The sequence below is a fragment of the Oncorhynchus masou genome, chromosome 32 (assembly GCF_036934945.1).
Source record: "Oncorhynchus masou masou isolate Uvic2021 chromosome 32, UVic_Omas_1.1, whole genome shotgun sequence".
Classification (NCBI taxonomy): Eukaryota; Metazoa; Chordata; class Actinopteri; order Salmoniformes; family Salmonidae; genus Oncorhynchus; species Oncorhynchus masou.
Window position 1 is genome coordinate 40,876,106 of NC_088243.1, and position 16,837 is coordinate 40,892,942.

Genomic DNA, 16,837 nt, shown 5'->3' on the forward strand with positions numbered 1-16,837 from the left:
AAACATAAAGATATAAAACTATTTTTTTGTGAAGAATCAACAACAAGTGGGACACAATCATGAAGTGGAACGACATTTATTGGATATTTCAAACTTTTTTAACAAATCAAAAACTGAAATATTGGGCGTGCAAAATTATTCAGCCCCCTTAAGTTAATACTTTGTAGCGCCACCTTTTGCTGCGATTACAGCTGTATGTCGCTTGGGGTATGTCTCTATCAGTTTTGCACATCGAGAGACTGAATTTTTTTCCCATTCCTCCTTGCAAAACAGCTCGAACTCAGTGAGATGGATGGAGAGCATTTGTGAACAGCAGTTTTCAGTTCTTTCCACAGATTCTCGATTGGATTCAGGTCTGGACTTTGACTTGGCCATTCTAACACCTGGATATGTTTATTTTTGAACCATTCCATTGTAGATTTTGCTTTATGTTTTGGATCATTGTCTTGTTGGAAGACAAATCTCCGTCCCAGTCTCAGGTCTTTTGCAGACTCCATCAGGTTTTCTTCCAAAAGGTCCTGTATTTGGCTCCATCCATCTTCCCATCAATTTTAACCATCTTCCCTGTCCCTGCTGAAGAAAAGCAGGCCCAAACCATGATGCTGCCACCACCACGTTTGACAGTGGGTATGGTGTGTTCAGGGTGATGAGCTGTGTTGCTTTTACGCCAAACATAACGTTTTGCATTGTTGCCAAAAAGTTCAATTTTGGTTTCATCTGACCAGAGCACCTTCTTCCACATGTTTGGTGTGTCTCCCAGGTGGCATGTGGCAAACTTTAAACAACACTTTTTATGGATATCTTTAAGAAATGGCTTTCTTCTTGCCACTCTTCCATAAAGGCCAGATTTGTGCAATATACGACTGATTGTTGTCCTATGGAAAGAGTCTCCCACCTCAGCTGTAGATCTCTGCAGTTCATCCAGAGTGATCATGGGCCTCTTGGCTGCATCTCTGATCAGTCTTCTCCTTGTATGACGGCCAGGTCTTGGTAGATTTGCAGTCGTCTGATACTCCTTCCATTTCAATATTATCGCTTGCACAGTGCTCCGTGGGATGTTTAAAGCCTGGGAAATCTTTTTGTATCCAAATCCGGCTTTAAACTTCTTCACAACAGTATCTCGGACCTGCCTGGTGTGTTCCTTGTTCTTCATGATGCTCTCTGCGCTTTTAACGGACCTCTGAGACTATCACAGTGCAGGTGCATTTATACGGAGACTTGATTACACACAGGTGGATTGTATTTATCATCATTAGTCATTTAGGTCAACATTGGATCATTCAGAGATCCTCACTGAACTTCTGGAGAGAGTTTGCTGCACTGAAAGTGAAGGGGCTGAATAATTTTGCACGCCCAATTTTTCAGTTTTTGATTTGTTAAAAAAGTTTGAAATATCCAATAAATGTCAATCCACTTCATGATTGTGTCCCACTTGTTGTTGATTCTACACAAACAAATACAGTTTTATATCTTTATGTTTGAAGCCTGAAATGTGGCAAAAGGTCGCAAAGTTCAAGGGGGGCGAATACTTTCGCAAGGCACTGTATCTCAATCTCTTTCGCTGTCTTGAAAAACAGACAAAAACATGTTCTCTCTGTGGCCACTATCCCTGTTAATGGAGTCCTGGGTCATATTCATTAGGGCACACTCTAAAAATCGACAAGTTCATGTAGTCCCACTCCCCCCCTGTTTGAGTCAGTTCTCTGCCCATTTGGTGCTTAATAAATATGACCATGTTGTGCTCTAATTGCAGCATGTGAGTGTGATAGGGTAGAAGGGTCCTTCCCCATTTGTGGCACAGGCCAGGCGTTAGGAGTAGATAGACCAGTAGATGATGTTGAACAGGGCGTAGGAACCAGGGAATAGGACCCGTGAGTACTTGTCTATGGCGTGTGTGTCTATCCAAATGTTCACATAGCCTGGCCTCTTTACCTGGCCCGTGAGCTGGGGATCCCCCAGAACCACTTGGGCCAACATCCTCTCCTGCCTGCCGCCGTTCTCTGGCATCCCATAGTTCCCTGCGGTGCCATAGTTCGCTGTGCGGTTGACGTCCATGGTGGTGTAGCCGGAAATCTGGGGGTCGCACGTCATGTCGTCCGGGTTGCCAATGCCACAGGTACAGGGCAACTGCAAGTAGGCAGAGGTAAAAGGTGAATTAACGGACCAGACTTAAACTACAAAACCAGAGTATTTGAAGTGGCTTAATAGACACTAATATGTCTAATATGCAACTTATTTTGCATAGGGCTTCTAAAGAAGGTTGTTTGTGGCAAGAAAAGTTTTCGGGGACTCTGTGTTGAAATTCTTCCTCCTGAGGCTACTTATGCAGTTTAAGCTCCATATGCCACAACATTTGGCATATGGAGCGATATGAGCAATGCACCAGATGTTGCCCCTAAAAATAAATGAATACAGAAAAGCAGAAAAACATTTAATGTTAATGAAATTAAACAAAATGTACCCTTTCTCTTAGCTTCCTCTCTTTCCGTTCCTGCACGGTCGAGAGGTAGTTGACCGCTGCATACTCTATGACCGAGAGGAAGACAAACACAAAACTGACCCACAGGTAGATGTCTACTGCTTTGATGTAGGACACTCTGGGCATGGAGGCGTTGACTCCAGTGATGATGGTGGACATGGTGAGCACTGTGGTGATACCTGGACAGAGTCAAAACAGAGGGTTCAGCAACCTAGGTGATTTGACACCGACCTCCATTGAAATAGCTTTTTAGTTTACAGGTCATTTTAAGCCTCATTGGGGCCACCATTGAGACCAAATATCACAATCAAACACATGAGCATCAAGACTGTACTACATCTCAAACAGAAAACTGAAATATCCATTAAACCTAGAGCTAGAAACTTTCTTGTCCTTCTGGCAAGGGCCTTTCCTACCCAAGGGGACCCTAGCGGGGACAGCCCTGCGGTCGATCCAGAAGGAGACCCAGGACAGCATGACCATGAGGGTGGCAGGGAAGTAGGTCTGGAGCAGGAAGAAGAAGACGTGGCGTCGTAGAGTGAAGTGGATGTACAGACGGTTGTACCAGCCTGGGAAAGAAAAAGAACACAGTTGATATTCTACGCAGATCCTGTCCCTTTCATTTGTTTCCATTCCCACAGTGCAGAGGTCTGTAACTCACGACCCGCTGGCTAAATGCGGCCCGCATGGCAGTTTAATGTGGCCCATGGTTGTTTTAGTAAATATGTGACTTCGGGGTTACCTGTACTGCTATAAAAGGCCAGCTTTGTAGTGGTATGGAACTTCTGGATGAGGAACTGAGATAAAGATATCCTCTCGTCCGTGTTCAGTGACTCGTTGCCTTTCTTCCAGTACAGCATGAGGTCATCGTCCGTGTACGCGTCTGATGAGAGAATGTTAAAAACCCCCCAATGAATACCTCACACGATAACATGATTGTGATAAAACTGGATCAAATGTCATCAGAGATGTGTAGGTAAATGGTGAAGTTGAGAGTTGCACTCACAGCTCTCTATCTCCAGCGAGCAGGTCTGTGTGTCCAGAGGGAAGCGACTCAGGTCCATGTTGCACATGGCCGTGACCGTGATTCTGTTAGAACAAAAGTGACACCATAGCCCGACTTATGTCAATTTAACGGCTAGTTTTGATTTACATTTGGTTGAGTTTTCAACTAAGGTGAATTCAATCCAAAAAATGTCACCATGTCATTGGGTGAAAAAAAGACGACAAAATGCCCCTACGTTGATTACTATTTGCAAAGCCAATCAGTTTTCCACATTGATTCAACGTAATGACATGATTTCTGGGGATGAAATTACGTGGATCAGTGTTGAGTCAACCAGTTTTTGCCCAGTGGGATGTCACTGAAGGACTGATGTATAACATGGGTTACATGAGTTCTCTATTTGGCTGGGGAAGGGAAGGTGTTTAGCAATCCATTTCAGTGTTGTCCATCTGTCTCATAAAATGGAAAAATTATGTCATGCACTGTATATCTTTCAATGTACATCATTTATTCAATGGACAAAATATGTGTTAAGATAACTCATTCAAGTGTCCCAGGTTGTCCAATTCAACAACCCAGGAAGGTTGCTCGCACCTGATCAAACCTTTCCCATATGGTAACATTACATGCTTACTAAGTAGCATGTTCAATAACTTTGTTTAGCAGTCCAACAAATCGGCCTTCTTCATATACCTTGATAAATCAGTTTAAACATGAGCTCAGCGCTAAATCCAAAACCCTTGAGGGTAAGTCATCAAACGAGGGTCGTGTTCAGCTCGCATGAAAACGTTCGGAAACGGGGGTACTATCGGAACCTGTCCAATAAGAAACGCTTGTTTTAGTGTTCCGTTGCAAACCTTTCTCTATGGTGTGCCCTAATGGACACGGACCAGTTCTCATCATTCTAATACAGGAGAGTTGAGCAGCTACCTTAGACTGTAGAGCACGTTTCCGTCAGGGTGCACCCTCAGCATGACGTTGTCCGTGGTTGTGTCGTGGATGAAGGACCTCTTGGAGTGGACGAAGAACATGTCAGGAACCCAGATCTTCTTGGCCAGCCTGCTGTCGAAGGTCATGCTCTGGTTATTGGTGCTGGGGAAGGACAGGCGCTCGTCCTTCCAGTAGTGCCTCAGGTACAGGGTCATAGTGAAGTCCTGAAACAACACAACAGGGGCATGTTATGGCGGTAGTGGTGCCCTCTGTTGGGGGACAATGACAACAATCGATGAAGCTGCTTTTTTGGATTGAATGTAGGTACAGCATGTGTTGGAGGATTCCACATATGAGATATCTGATTTGAGTGAGCTTCATTTTTTGTGCTTACGTAATATTCATGAAAGGCTTCTCTGGTTGAAACATTTTCTAGATAGTGGAATACTTTTGCAATAGTATCGGGCAAAGATTTAGCTTGGTCAAGCAGACTCACTGCTGTGCTCACGTTTCCTTTCGCTTCAAGTGAAACAGAATGTGAGCTATCGCGCTATGAGGCTTGTTACACCAGGCAAGGAACGATTACTCTTCACTGTGTAATAAAGAGACTCAAATCCCACTCACCATATCCACTTCAGAGATTGTGTCCAGACTTTCAACCTGAACATCTACCCCAACTGGAATAGGGGGTCCTGTAATTAAATACAATTATATTAATAGAAAGTTCAGTGAGAGAGTAGATTTTCAGATTGAATTGACTATATTTGACCTCTTTTCAAAACGCTATCAAAGAAATGTAATTAGAAGAGCACTACAGTTTTTCCTTCATTCATTCATTCATGCATTGCTGTAATGGATACTCATTGATTCTACCACAGAGAACATCATGTGTCAGGTACACCACCCCGTTCACGAAAATGGTTCACTCCTACAGACAGTGAGTCACATGGCCGTGGCTTGCTATATAAAGCAGGCAGACAGGCATCGAGGCATTCAATTACTGTTCGATTGAACGTTAGAATGGGCAAAACGAGTGACCTAAGCGACTTTGAGCGCAGGTTCCAGTATCTCAGAAACGGACGGCCTCCTGAGCTTTTCGAGCATGACAGTGCCTAGAGTTTACCGAGAATGGTGCGACAAACAAAACACATCCAGTCAGTGGCAGTCTTGTGGGCGAAAACAGCTTGTTGATGAGAGGTCGAAGGAGAATGGCAAGAATCGTGCAAGCTAACAGGCGGTCCACAAGCAGGCAAATAATGGCGAAGTACAACAGTGGTATGCAGAACAGCATCTTGGAATGCACAATTCATTGACCCTTGTCACGGGTGGGCTATTGCAGCAGATGACCACACCGGGTTCCACTCCTATCAGCTAAAAACAAGAAGAAGCTGCTCCAGTGGGCACACAATCACCAACACTGGATAATTGAGGAGTGGAAAAACATTGCCTGGTCCGACGTCATGCTGATGGAAGAGTCAGGATTTGGAGTAAGCAGCATGTGTTAATGCCCCCTTCCTGCATGGTGTCAACAATACAGGCTGGTGGTGTAATGGTTTGGGGAATGTGGGGGGAGGGGGAGGGGGTCTGCCTCAACTAGATGGTTATACCTAATACACTGGCTACTGAGTGTATTGTGACTAGGCTTGTGTGGAGTATACAGTAGTTTTATTCAAATACAGTGTAGGCCTATTAATAGGCTGGATTTGCTTGTGCCATGACTGGCAATTTTTTTAACCTATTTTAGCCTTTACTCGCCATCATCCGCCATTGTACAGGAATACAATTAGGTCACAATGGATCAATTTGTTGCAGCGTCAAACATCTGGAAGCTATTGAGATTTTTTCTCTCTCTTCCAGACAGATTTGGAGCTGGTGTGGCAAAAGGAGACATTTTTTGCCCACTTAACCCGGAAGCCTGCCGCACCAATTTGTCGGAGGAAACACCATGCACCTAGCAACCATGTCAGAGTGCACTGCATGCCACAGGAGTCGCTAGTGTACGATGGGACAAGGACATCCCTGCCGGCCTAACCCGGACGACGCTGGGCCAATTGTGCGCCGCCCCATGGGTCTCCCGGTCGCAGCCAGTGCCTTAGACCACTGCGCCACTCGGGAGGCCTAATAGTAGACATTTTAAATGAGGATCATTCATAGTGTGATATTTTTATCACTCAGATTACTCTTACAGTCTGTTATTGTTTATTTTTATATATTCATAAAACACATAAAACAATATATATTTGGCCATTGTTCTGGTCAAAAATATGACATTAATTTTCAGCAACCCACGTTGCTTGATCCATGGGCTTGTGTGAAACACATTTTGTCATTTGGCCTAGATCATTGATGTATCTCTGACCTGAGATGGCCGCCCTTGAGGTATTATGGATTCCAAACATGTAAATAACTAAAAAAGAACATGTTACTTTAACATGAGAACCCATCAAGCCTCTCACTAATACAATAGATCCCACATGCAGGGCCTTTAATCCCACAACAGCAAATTCCTGTACATTGACCATGAAACCACAAACACTCTGTCAACATCCCTGTTAAAAGAAAGAGTACTAGCATGCCAATGTACAGCTTGTCATGTTGCTGATGTCATAAGGGCTTTTGGAGGCCTGAGCTGATAAGACCATTGGATAGATTGGACGACCCCGTTCAAGGGAAAAAATTATGCTCTAAGCAACAATAAAAAACAAAACAAAAAAGCAACTGCAATCAACTAAAATGAGCGAATAAACTATTTGTACATTGCCCTCAAAGTAATTTGTGCATCACTGTTGATGCACAGTACGTACATTGATGAAGTGCACCTTCAAATTTTATGTGGAGCATGTTTTTCACATACAGTTGAAGTCGGAAGTTTACATACACTCAGGTTGGAGTCACTAAAACTCGTTTTTCAAACCACTCTACAAATTTCTTGTTAACAAACTATAGTTTTGGCAAGTCGGTTAGGACATCTACTTTGTCCATGAAACAAGTAATTTTTCCAACAATTGTTTACAGACAGATTATTTCACTTATAATTCACTGTATCACGATTCCAGTGGGTGAGAAGTTTACATACACTAAGTTGACTGTGCCTGCTTGGAAAATTCCAGAAAATTGTCATGGCTTTAGAAGTTTCTGATAGGCAAATTAACATCATTTGAGTCAATTGTAGGTGTACCTGTGGATGTATTTCAAGGCCTACCTTCGAACTCAGCGCCTCTTTGCTTGATGTCATGGGAACATCAAAGAAATCAGGCAAGACCTCAGAAAAACAATTGTAGACCTCCACAAGTCTGGTTCATCATTGGGAGCAATTTCAAATGCCTGAAGGTACCACGTTTTTCTGTACAAACAATAGTAAGCAAGTATAAACACCATGGGACCACGCAGCTGTCATACCGCTCAGGAAGGAGACACATTCTGTCTCCTAGAGAGAAATGTACTTAGGTGTGAAAAGTGCAAATTAATCCCAGAACAACAGCAAAGGATCTTGTGAAGATGCTGTAGGAAATGGGTACACAAGTATCTATATCCACAGTAAAACGAGTCCTATATCGACATAACCTGAAAGGCCGCTCAGCAAGGAAGAAGCCACTGCTCCAAAACCGCCATAAAAAAAGCCAGACTACGGTTTGCAACTGCACATGGGGACAAAAATCATACTTTTTGGAGAAATGTCCTCTGGTCTGATGAATCAAAATAGAACTGTTTGGCCATAATGACCATTGTTATGTTTGGAGGAAAAAGGGGGAGGCTTGCAAGCCGAAGAACACCATCCCAACCGTGAAGCACGGGGTGACAGCATCATGTTGTGGGGGTGCTTTCTACAAGAGGGACTGGTGCACTTCACAAAATAGATGGCATCATGAGGAAAGGAAAATGATGTGGATATATTGAAACAACATCCGTCAGGAAGTTAAAGCTTGGTCGCAAATGGGTCTTACAAATGGACAATGACCCCAAGCATACTTCCATAGTTGTGGCAAAATGGCTTAAGGACATCAAAGTCAAGGTATTGGAGTGGTCATCACAAAGCCCTGACCTCAATCCTATAGAAAATGTACGCGAGCAAGGAGGCCTACAAACCTGACTCAGTTACACCTGGTCTGTCAGGAGGAATGGGCCAAAATTCACCCAACTTATTGTGGGAAGCTTGTGGAAGACTACCTGAAATGTTTGACCCAATTTAACCAATTTAAAGACAATGCTACCAAATACTAATTGAGTGTATGTAAACTTCTGACCCACTGTGTATGTAAACTTCTGAAATAAATAATTCTCCCTACTATTATTCTGACATTTCACATTCTTAAAATAAAGTGGTTATCCTAACTGGCCTAAGACAGGGATTCCTAGGATTAAATATCAGGAATTGTGAAGAACTGAGTTTAAATGTGTTTGGCTAAAGTGTATGTAAACTTCCGACTTCAACTGTACTAAACCTGATGATTTCACTAGGTAGAAATATACAAATTATATGGCTCCTGTAAAGTCTTACCTCCAAATGCTGGTCTCATGGTAAAATCATGGTCATCTATTCTTAGGAGCTGCTCAGATTTTGTCATGGGAGATTTTGTCATGTCTGAACTTCGCTTTAGGATTGGTCTGTAGATAGGAAAATTTGTTATTTTATAGGGTTAGGCTATGAGATGATCTCTTTTTTCAATAGATAAAGACATGTTTTACACTGTCAAGTAGGGTGTCAAATTACAATATCAGCTTTACTGTATTTACAATATCAATAGTATTGATAACACCTTTCATGTTATGCTATGAGTTTGCAACCTACTTTTTCAGATCAGCGTTTTGTACAATGACAATGAACTCTAACCTTTCAGAGTTGCTATGCGTTTCTCCATCCATTCTTGACGTTTGTCTCCTGGATCTGTTGATGGAAAAATCACAAGATGTTTGTTGTTTTTAGGAAATAAATAGTGGCATTCACCTGGGCATAATGAAAAGATCACAAAATGATTGCAAACAACTTCTGGTCAAAATGTCAAGACGAATTCCAGTATAGGTGGTAGAAACAGAAGAAGTAACAAAGGTGTATAGAAGTGTAGTAACCTTGTAATGACCTATCATCTTGCTGAAGACCATTGTATGACAGTATTGTGAGGCTGAGTTACAGAGGAAGATTGGTGCAGCAACGACAACAAATAAATCATTCAAAGCAAAAAAACACAAAGGCTTAGCCTACAGTGAGCTACGAACGTTTTGAGAGTGACACATTTTGTGTTGTTTTGCCTCTGTACTCCAGCACTTTGGATTTGAAATCATACACTGACTATGAGGTTAAAGTGCAGACTGTCAGTTTTAATTTGAGGGCATTGTCATCCATATCGGGTGAACCGTTTAGAAGTTGTCCTTACAGTAGTAACCCCCATTTTAGGGGATCAAAAGTATTGGGACAAAAGTTGAGTATTTGGTTCCATATTTCTAGCACACAATGATTACATCAACCTTGTGACTACAAATTATGGTAGCATCCATATTAATGGAGAAGTGTTTAGAAACATATTGTATTCTTATTTACAATAAAAGTGACTCAAAAATAACACAATACATTATTTGCCATTCATTTCTATTGGACAAAAAATATTCTGAAACACAACCAAAAGAAACAGAAAATGCATCCAACATTTTTTTTGTAGAGCCACAAGATTGATGCAGTCATTGTGTGCTAGGAATATGGAACCAAATACTAAACATCTGACTACTTTAATACCTATAAGTGAATTTGTCCCAATACTTTTGGTCCCCTAAAATGGGGGGCCTACAGTAAGGACATAAAGAGCTGTAATTTCTAAACGGTTTACCTGATATTGATGAAAATACCCTCAAATTAAAGCTGACCGTATTTAACCTCATAGTCATTGTATCCTTCCAAATCCAACGTGCTGGAGTACAGAGCCAAAACAAACAGAAATGTCACTGTCCCAATACTTTTCTAGCTCACTTTATATCATGTTTTCTTTTACAGCTAAGCAAAAATGTCTCTTTTACTCTCAACTTGGCTCAAGGAGATAGATCAGGCTGATTCATTGCCATTTTTATCCCAAAAGAATACGAAGGGCATGAAGGCATTCAGAGAAACACTCTATTTCAAGAGAACACACTCATCTCTTGACAACGTTCAAAGAGATCCTACATCTGAATGAATTGTCTCTTTGATTGCATTATCCCAGGCAGGGCATAAACATTTGAAACAGAATACAAAAATAGATTTCCCCCTAAAACCCTAAACTGGATTAATGGGTAGCCGAGAGGCATGAGTGCATGTGGTGACATGCCCCACAGGCGTGCATGGAGAGAGAACAGCCGACAGCGTTCTTATCTACCGTGACAATCAGAGAGAGAGAGAGAGAGCTACTGGGTGCTAACTGCTGTGGGCTGATGGGTAATGGATGCTATTCCTCTCTGTACGCCCCAGCAGCTAATCCGCTTGACAGAATCCCCTCCACGAACCAGAGACTAGAACAGTCTGTCAGTGTGTGTGTATGCATGTGTGTGTGTGTGTGTACGACTGAATGTGTGTGTCTGTGACTCTGTCTGTCTGTCTGTCTGCAGAACACTGCCTTTGGGCTTCCTATAGTTCTGCTGCTGCTATACAGCTGCCTGCCTTTTCTGGACAGATGGAGTCAACAACATGATCATTAATCGACTCCTGTTAAGTGCACATAAGTACAAACTCAGTTAAAAGTGCATCGCAGTTCACAGATCCCAATTGAAAATTGCTCTGTCCAGAAATAGGTTTGCTCAAGTTTTGTGATTGGATCCACAGCAAGCCAACACGCCATTGCATTTCTCAGAATCGGATTGTACTATTGATTATTGTTGTTATTTGGTGCCATTCAAGAGGACAGGGGATGTTTTTCGTGACTTTTGGAGAAACACCTTCGGGGTGAGAAGTCAGGGTTAGTTAGTATACCATCAGTGTCTGTTAAACTTAGCTAAGCTGGTCTGATAGTGTTTTTGTTGTACTCTTTTCGCTTGTTTTTTATAGAGAGAAAATAACACATGTTCAAGTCTAAGCCATATACAGTATGTACAGATTATAGGTCTGGTTCAAGTTATGTGTCACTAACATTTGGTATCACCCACACCAATCCGCTATGTTTCAATTGCAAAAATGTGTGGCATCTATGACCATATGTAACAGTATAACTTTAGACCGTCCCCTCGCCCATACCCGGGCGCGAACCAGGGACCCTCTGCACACATCAACAACAGTCACCCACGAAGCATCGTTACCCATCGCTCCACAAAAGCCGTGGCACTTGCAGAGCAAGAGGAACCACTACTTCAAGGTCTCAGAGCAAGTGACGTCACCGATTGAAACGCTAACCACCGCTAACTAAGCTAGCAGTTTCACATCCGTTACACATACAATTAATCATTTCTAGTCTACATGAGAGAGAAATTGGTGATCTACAACAATATTTGAATAGTCATTTCCAAACGCTATTGGGTGGTTCAAGCCATGAATGCTGATTGGCTGACAGCCGTGGTCTATAAGTATACTACAGGTATGATAAAACATGTATTTTTACTGATCTAATTACATTGGTAACCAGTTTATATTAGCAATAAAGCACCTTGAGGGTTTGTAGTATATGTGGTATACCTTAGCCATGGTATATTGGCCATATACCACACCCCCTCGGGACTTATTGCCTAAATTATCTGGGGTTGTTTACTGACAGACATGTATTTATTTAATATGTATCACTTGATGGTTTCATTTCAAGAAGAGAAATCATCATTTTTCTTTTGCAATTTCCCTTACAAAAGTATTCATACCCCTTGGATTTCTTCACATTTTATTATGTTACAAAGTGGGATAAACATGTATTTGTCATTTTTTGTCAACAATGTACTCAAAATACTTTGTAATGTCAAAGTGGAAGATAAAAAAAAAGGATTAATAAAAATGTGATTAATAAAATATAGTAATTGCATAGGGTTTCAGCCACTTCAGGCAAGCCTAAATTAGTTCAGGAATAAAATTTGGCTTAACAAATCACATAATAAGTTACATGTAATCACTCTGTATGAAATAATGGGGGTTGACATAGTTTTTGAATGACTAACCCTTCCTTGGTCCCCCAAACAGTACATACAGCATCTGTAAGGTCCCTCAGTCAAGTATTGAATTTTAAGCACCGATTCAACTGCAAATCCAGTGGGCTTTTCGAAAGCCTCATAAAGAAGGTTAGTGATTGGTAGATGGGTAACAATAACAAATCAGACATTAAATGTATCTTTAACAAGCATGGTCAAGTTAATAATGATGTATTAACCACCCAGACCCATCAAAGATACAGTCGTCCTTGTGAACTGAGCTGTAGGACAGGAATGAACCTGCTCAGGGATGTTACCATGAGGCCATTGGTCATTTTAAAACAGTTTCAGTGTTGAATGGCTGTGATGGGAGAAAACTGAGAATGGAACAACATACAATAATTACTTATATAACATAGTGAAAAGAAGAATACAAATATAGAGAATAAATATATTCCAAAACATACATAACAAGGCACTAAAGTAATACTGCAACAATAAAAAACACGGCAAAGGAAAACACTGTTTGGCCTTAAACGCTAAGCTTTACGTTTGGGGCAAATCCAACAGAAAACATCACTGAGTAACTGCCTCCTTCATTTCAAGCATGGTGGTGGCTGCATCATGATATCGGTATGCTCGACATCGGAAAATACTGGGGAGTTTTTCAGGATAAAAAGAAACGGGATGGAGCTAAGCAAAGGGAAAATCCGAGAGGAAACCCTGCTTCAGTCTGCTTCAGACCAGACACTGGGAGAGGAATTCACCTTTCAGCGGGACAATAACCTACAACAAAAGGCCAAATCTACACTGGAGTTAGACAATGAGTGTTCTTTAGCGGCCAAGTTACTGTTTTGACTTAAATATGCTTGAAATTGTTGGGCAAGACTTGAAAATGGCTGTCTAGCCATGATACCCAACATCTTGACAGAGTAGGCCTTGAAGAATTGTGAAAACAACGATGGGCTAATATTGCACAATCCAGGTGTGTAAAGCTCTTAGAGACGTACCCAAGAAGACTCACAGCTGTAATCGCTGTCAAAGGTGTTTCTAATATGTAACATGTTTAATCCACCAGAAAAGACAGAACAAATATTACAACAAATCTTATGGTTACACTCAAATATACTAAATGAAAATATTGGGGGGGGGGGGGGGGGCGACTCAGGGAGCTCAATACTTATGCAACAACTATATTTTAGTTACTTCATTTCTCTTCATCTTTAATTATTATCAATTTTTTTTAACCTTCCAGAGTATTTTGTGTAGATTGTTGACAAAGAAATGACAATGACATTCATTTGAATACCAAATTGAATGAAGAATCTGAGAACAGTGATATTTTTACACACACATGAAGGTACCCATGAGCAAACATTTCTGGTGAAAAAAAAAATGTGAAGAATTAGTGGATATAGCATTTTGGAAATAAACTCTTCATTTGAATAACTTTGAAATAAAGAACTTTACATTTTCCCTGAAACATATAATTGTGATTCAATATCTTAACACAATGTTTTTTCCTTTAAATTTAAAACATGGTTGTCCTGTAAAAGTATGCGTTGCCTAATGCCTATTGATAGACTATATCTCTTGTGAGAGGTCCGACTCCACAACAGGGATCATCAACTAATTCAGTCGCGGGATGATTTTTCTTCTTGAGCGGATGGTGCTGGAACACAATCACATATCATTTGTAGACAGCAAATTGACCGCAAGAAGCCCAAAAAGATATAACAAAAATTATAATATAAAAATGATATAATTAACAAAAATGATAATTGAAAACTTTTCTTTACATCTATTTGTACACAATCACATATTAAAAACTCTAATATGCGTGGGGTTACATTGGAACAGATTTCCATAATTAAAATCACTTGGAGCTGATTTACTGGTGTTTTTAGTCTTTTATGTACAACAATTAAAACATGTAAATACAAAAACTTGGGGTGCCAAATAAAATCACCCATGGGACGCCAGTTGGGGAACCCTGCTCTAATAATAAACCATTGATATATAGTTATAAACCATCTGTAAGATTGGTCTAATGGTGAACAGATTTCTAGTTGCTGTTTTCAGATCAGACCTAAAAATAGCTCAAAGGGCCATGCTCACATGAGAGTGATACTGTCTAAAGGAGACATGGTTTGTGGGATTATGATATGAAAGGGCCTTTGGAATACATTAAGTGGGTATAAATCACTCAAAGCTGATAAAGGCACCCTGCACTTTGGATAGGAAAAATCCTTATCATCTTTACCAGAGATTAACGGGTGCACTTGTCATTGTACTGTAGGATTCAGCCACCACGTTTAAGGAATATTTCATAGTTTGCATGCTGTGGTATTTGTTAGGGTATTTGCGGCTAGCAATTCATCCATCAGTCCCGCATAATTAGTTATGTTTGTTGTTAAGTGTATGCATTTCATACAAAGTATTCATTGAGCCTCGTCTGTTTGTGCTGTCTTGCCACCAGCTATGGTCGTTGACATGCCAAAAATAGGTGACTAAACACCACAATACAGCACAAACAGATCTATGACTAGGCTAGGTTGAGCTAGGGCTCCATAAACATGTATCATAAGCTGATCAGAATTACATACATTATATCTGCCAATAGTGCCACAGCCAGCACACCATGGAGCAACAGTCACAACATCCACCAATAGAACATAGATAGATACTGGAATATAGGTGCCCTCTCTTAATCCCCTTTCTGAATAAATCTGAATTCACCTGGTGGGGTGAGGAAACAGGTGAGGAAAACAGAACAGGTGACACATTATTGTCACCAAGTGGACCTCACCCAGGCATTCAGCACCAATCAAATATGGGTCAGTTGGTAGAGCATGGCGCTTGCAATGCAAGGATTGTGGCTTCGATTCCTGGGACCATCCATAAGTAAAAATGTGTGCACGCATGACTATACATAGCTTTGGATGAAAGCGTCTGCTAAATGGCTTACTATTAATACTATTACATTAAATGAAATCACTTTAAAAACAATACAGATTCATCTATACATAAAATACCATTTAAAATGGCATGAAATGTATAATTTGATTCACATTTTAGATCTGGCCATGGGTTAAAATGTGAATCAAATTATACATTTCATGCCATTTTAAATTGTATTTTATGTATAGATGCCAGGATGTAAGGTGCATTTACCTGCTTTGTTTGTAGGTCTCTAGCTTTTGGCCTCTTTGATGAGCTGATCTCCCAGCAACCCCCATGAGGCAGACGCAGAACAGCACAAACACAGTATCCGCTTGCATGGTGCACATACCACCGTGGACCCCTCAAATTCCAGTCAAATTCCACACCCCACTCGGGCTAAAACCTCTCTGCGTGGGTCCTGGGACATTGTCTTCAGCAGAACAGCTTCGGGCTGGGTAAGAAGCAGCAGCTCTGGCCTGACCAACAAAACATCCCACGGTACTTAATCTCCACAGTGGAGAAAAGCAATTTTGACTAAACCTATAAATCCTTGAGCGTCAGATTGCACAGATTAGATCCCTCCAGTGGCGGATGTGGCTCACTCGCTCTGCTCTGCTGCTCTACTCTACTCTGCTCTGTACCGCCCAGACCAATTCTCATAATGATGCGGCATGCTCGTTGGGGAGGTCAATGGTGGGAGATATTGCAGCTACAGGATCTGGATCGCACAGTCAGACACAGAGTCTTTGATGTGGAAGGCTGTTAAATCCCTTAGCTGTGTATTTATAAGTGCTATTCAAAGTGTCTCCCGAGGCTATTTTGCTAAGACATCTTCGAAGGCTGCAAGTGTATGCTGCTAAAATATGGCTTCAGCCTGAGTTTTGCTAACATAGTTATGTGGGATTAGCCTACATACACGCTCTAAAGAGATTGGTGTCTATTGGATGAGCCTAACCTATTTAAACAAATGGTTCATTAATATATAAATTCATCATATTCATCAATGAAGAGTATATCAGTATAGGCTGTCATTCATTATTTTAGGAAGTCAGCTCTGTTTCTGAGTAGTTATTTTGATAATCCACATAAACTCAGCAAAAAAAGAAGCGTCCTCTCACTGTCAACTGTGTTTATTTTCAGCAAACTTAACATGTGTAAATATTTGTGTGAACATAACAAGATTCAACCACTGAGACATAAACTGAACAAGTTCCATAGACATGTGACTAACAGAAATGGAATAACGTGTCCCTGAACAAAGAGGGGGGTCAAAATCAAAAGTAACAGTCCTATATCTGATGTGGCCACCAGCTGCATTAAGTACTGCAGTGCATCTCCTCTTCCCGGACATTTCTGGGGGGGAATGGCCCGAACCCTCACCCTCCGATCCAACAGGTCCCAGACGTGCTCAATGG

At 41.2% G+C, this 16,837-nt stretch overlaps 1 protein-coding gene across 1 annotated transcript; it reads right to left on the reverse strand.

Annotated features, from left to right (window-relative positions):
• Positions 1-1,522: 1,522 nt before the first annotated feature.
• On the reverse strand, positions 1,523-16,006 carry LOC135526992 (gamma-aminobutyric acid receptor subunit rho-1-like). Its single transcript, XM_064955664.1, has 10 exons — positions 15,654-16,006; positions 9,247-9,300; positions 8,914-9,020; positions 5,040-5,107; positions 4,416-4,639; positions 3,486-3,568; positions 3,222-3,362; positions 2,896-3,048; positions 2,462-2,658; positions 1,523-2,127 (listed from the first exon to the last, which is right to left on the reverse strand). Exons 1-10 carry the CDS (start codon positions 15,767-15,769, stop codon positions 1,810-1,812), a joined length of 1,461 nt encoding a protein of 486 aa, XP_064811736.1. The 5' UTR covers positions 15,770-16,006; the 3' UTR covers positions 1,523-1,809.
• Positions 16,007-16,837: the final 831 nt, after the last annotated feature.

What these genes read in the sequence shown, in the direction of transcription:
- LOC135526992 (XM_064955664.1), bottom strand. Translation starts at nt 15,769, where the DNA reads ATGTGCACCATGCAAGCGGATACTGTGTTTGTGCTGTTCTGCGTCTGC. An exon ending in CATGAGACCAGCATTTGGAG is followed by an intron (nt 5,108 to 8,913) that starts GTAAGACTTTAC and finishes ATTTAATTACAG; the next exon opens with GACCCCCTATTCCAGTTGGG. An exon ending in GGCCTTTTATAGCAGTACAG is followed by an intron (nt 3,049 to 3,221) that starts GTAACCCCGAAG and finishes TTTCTTTCCCAG; the next exon opens with GCTGGTACAACCGTCTGTAC.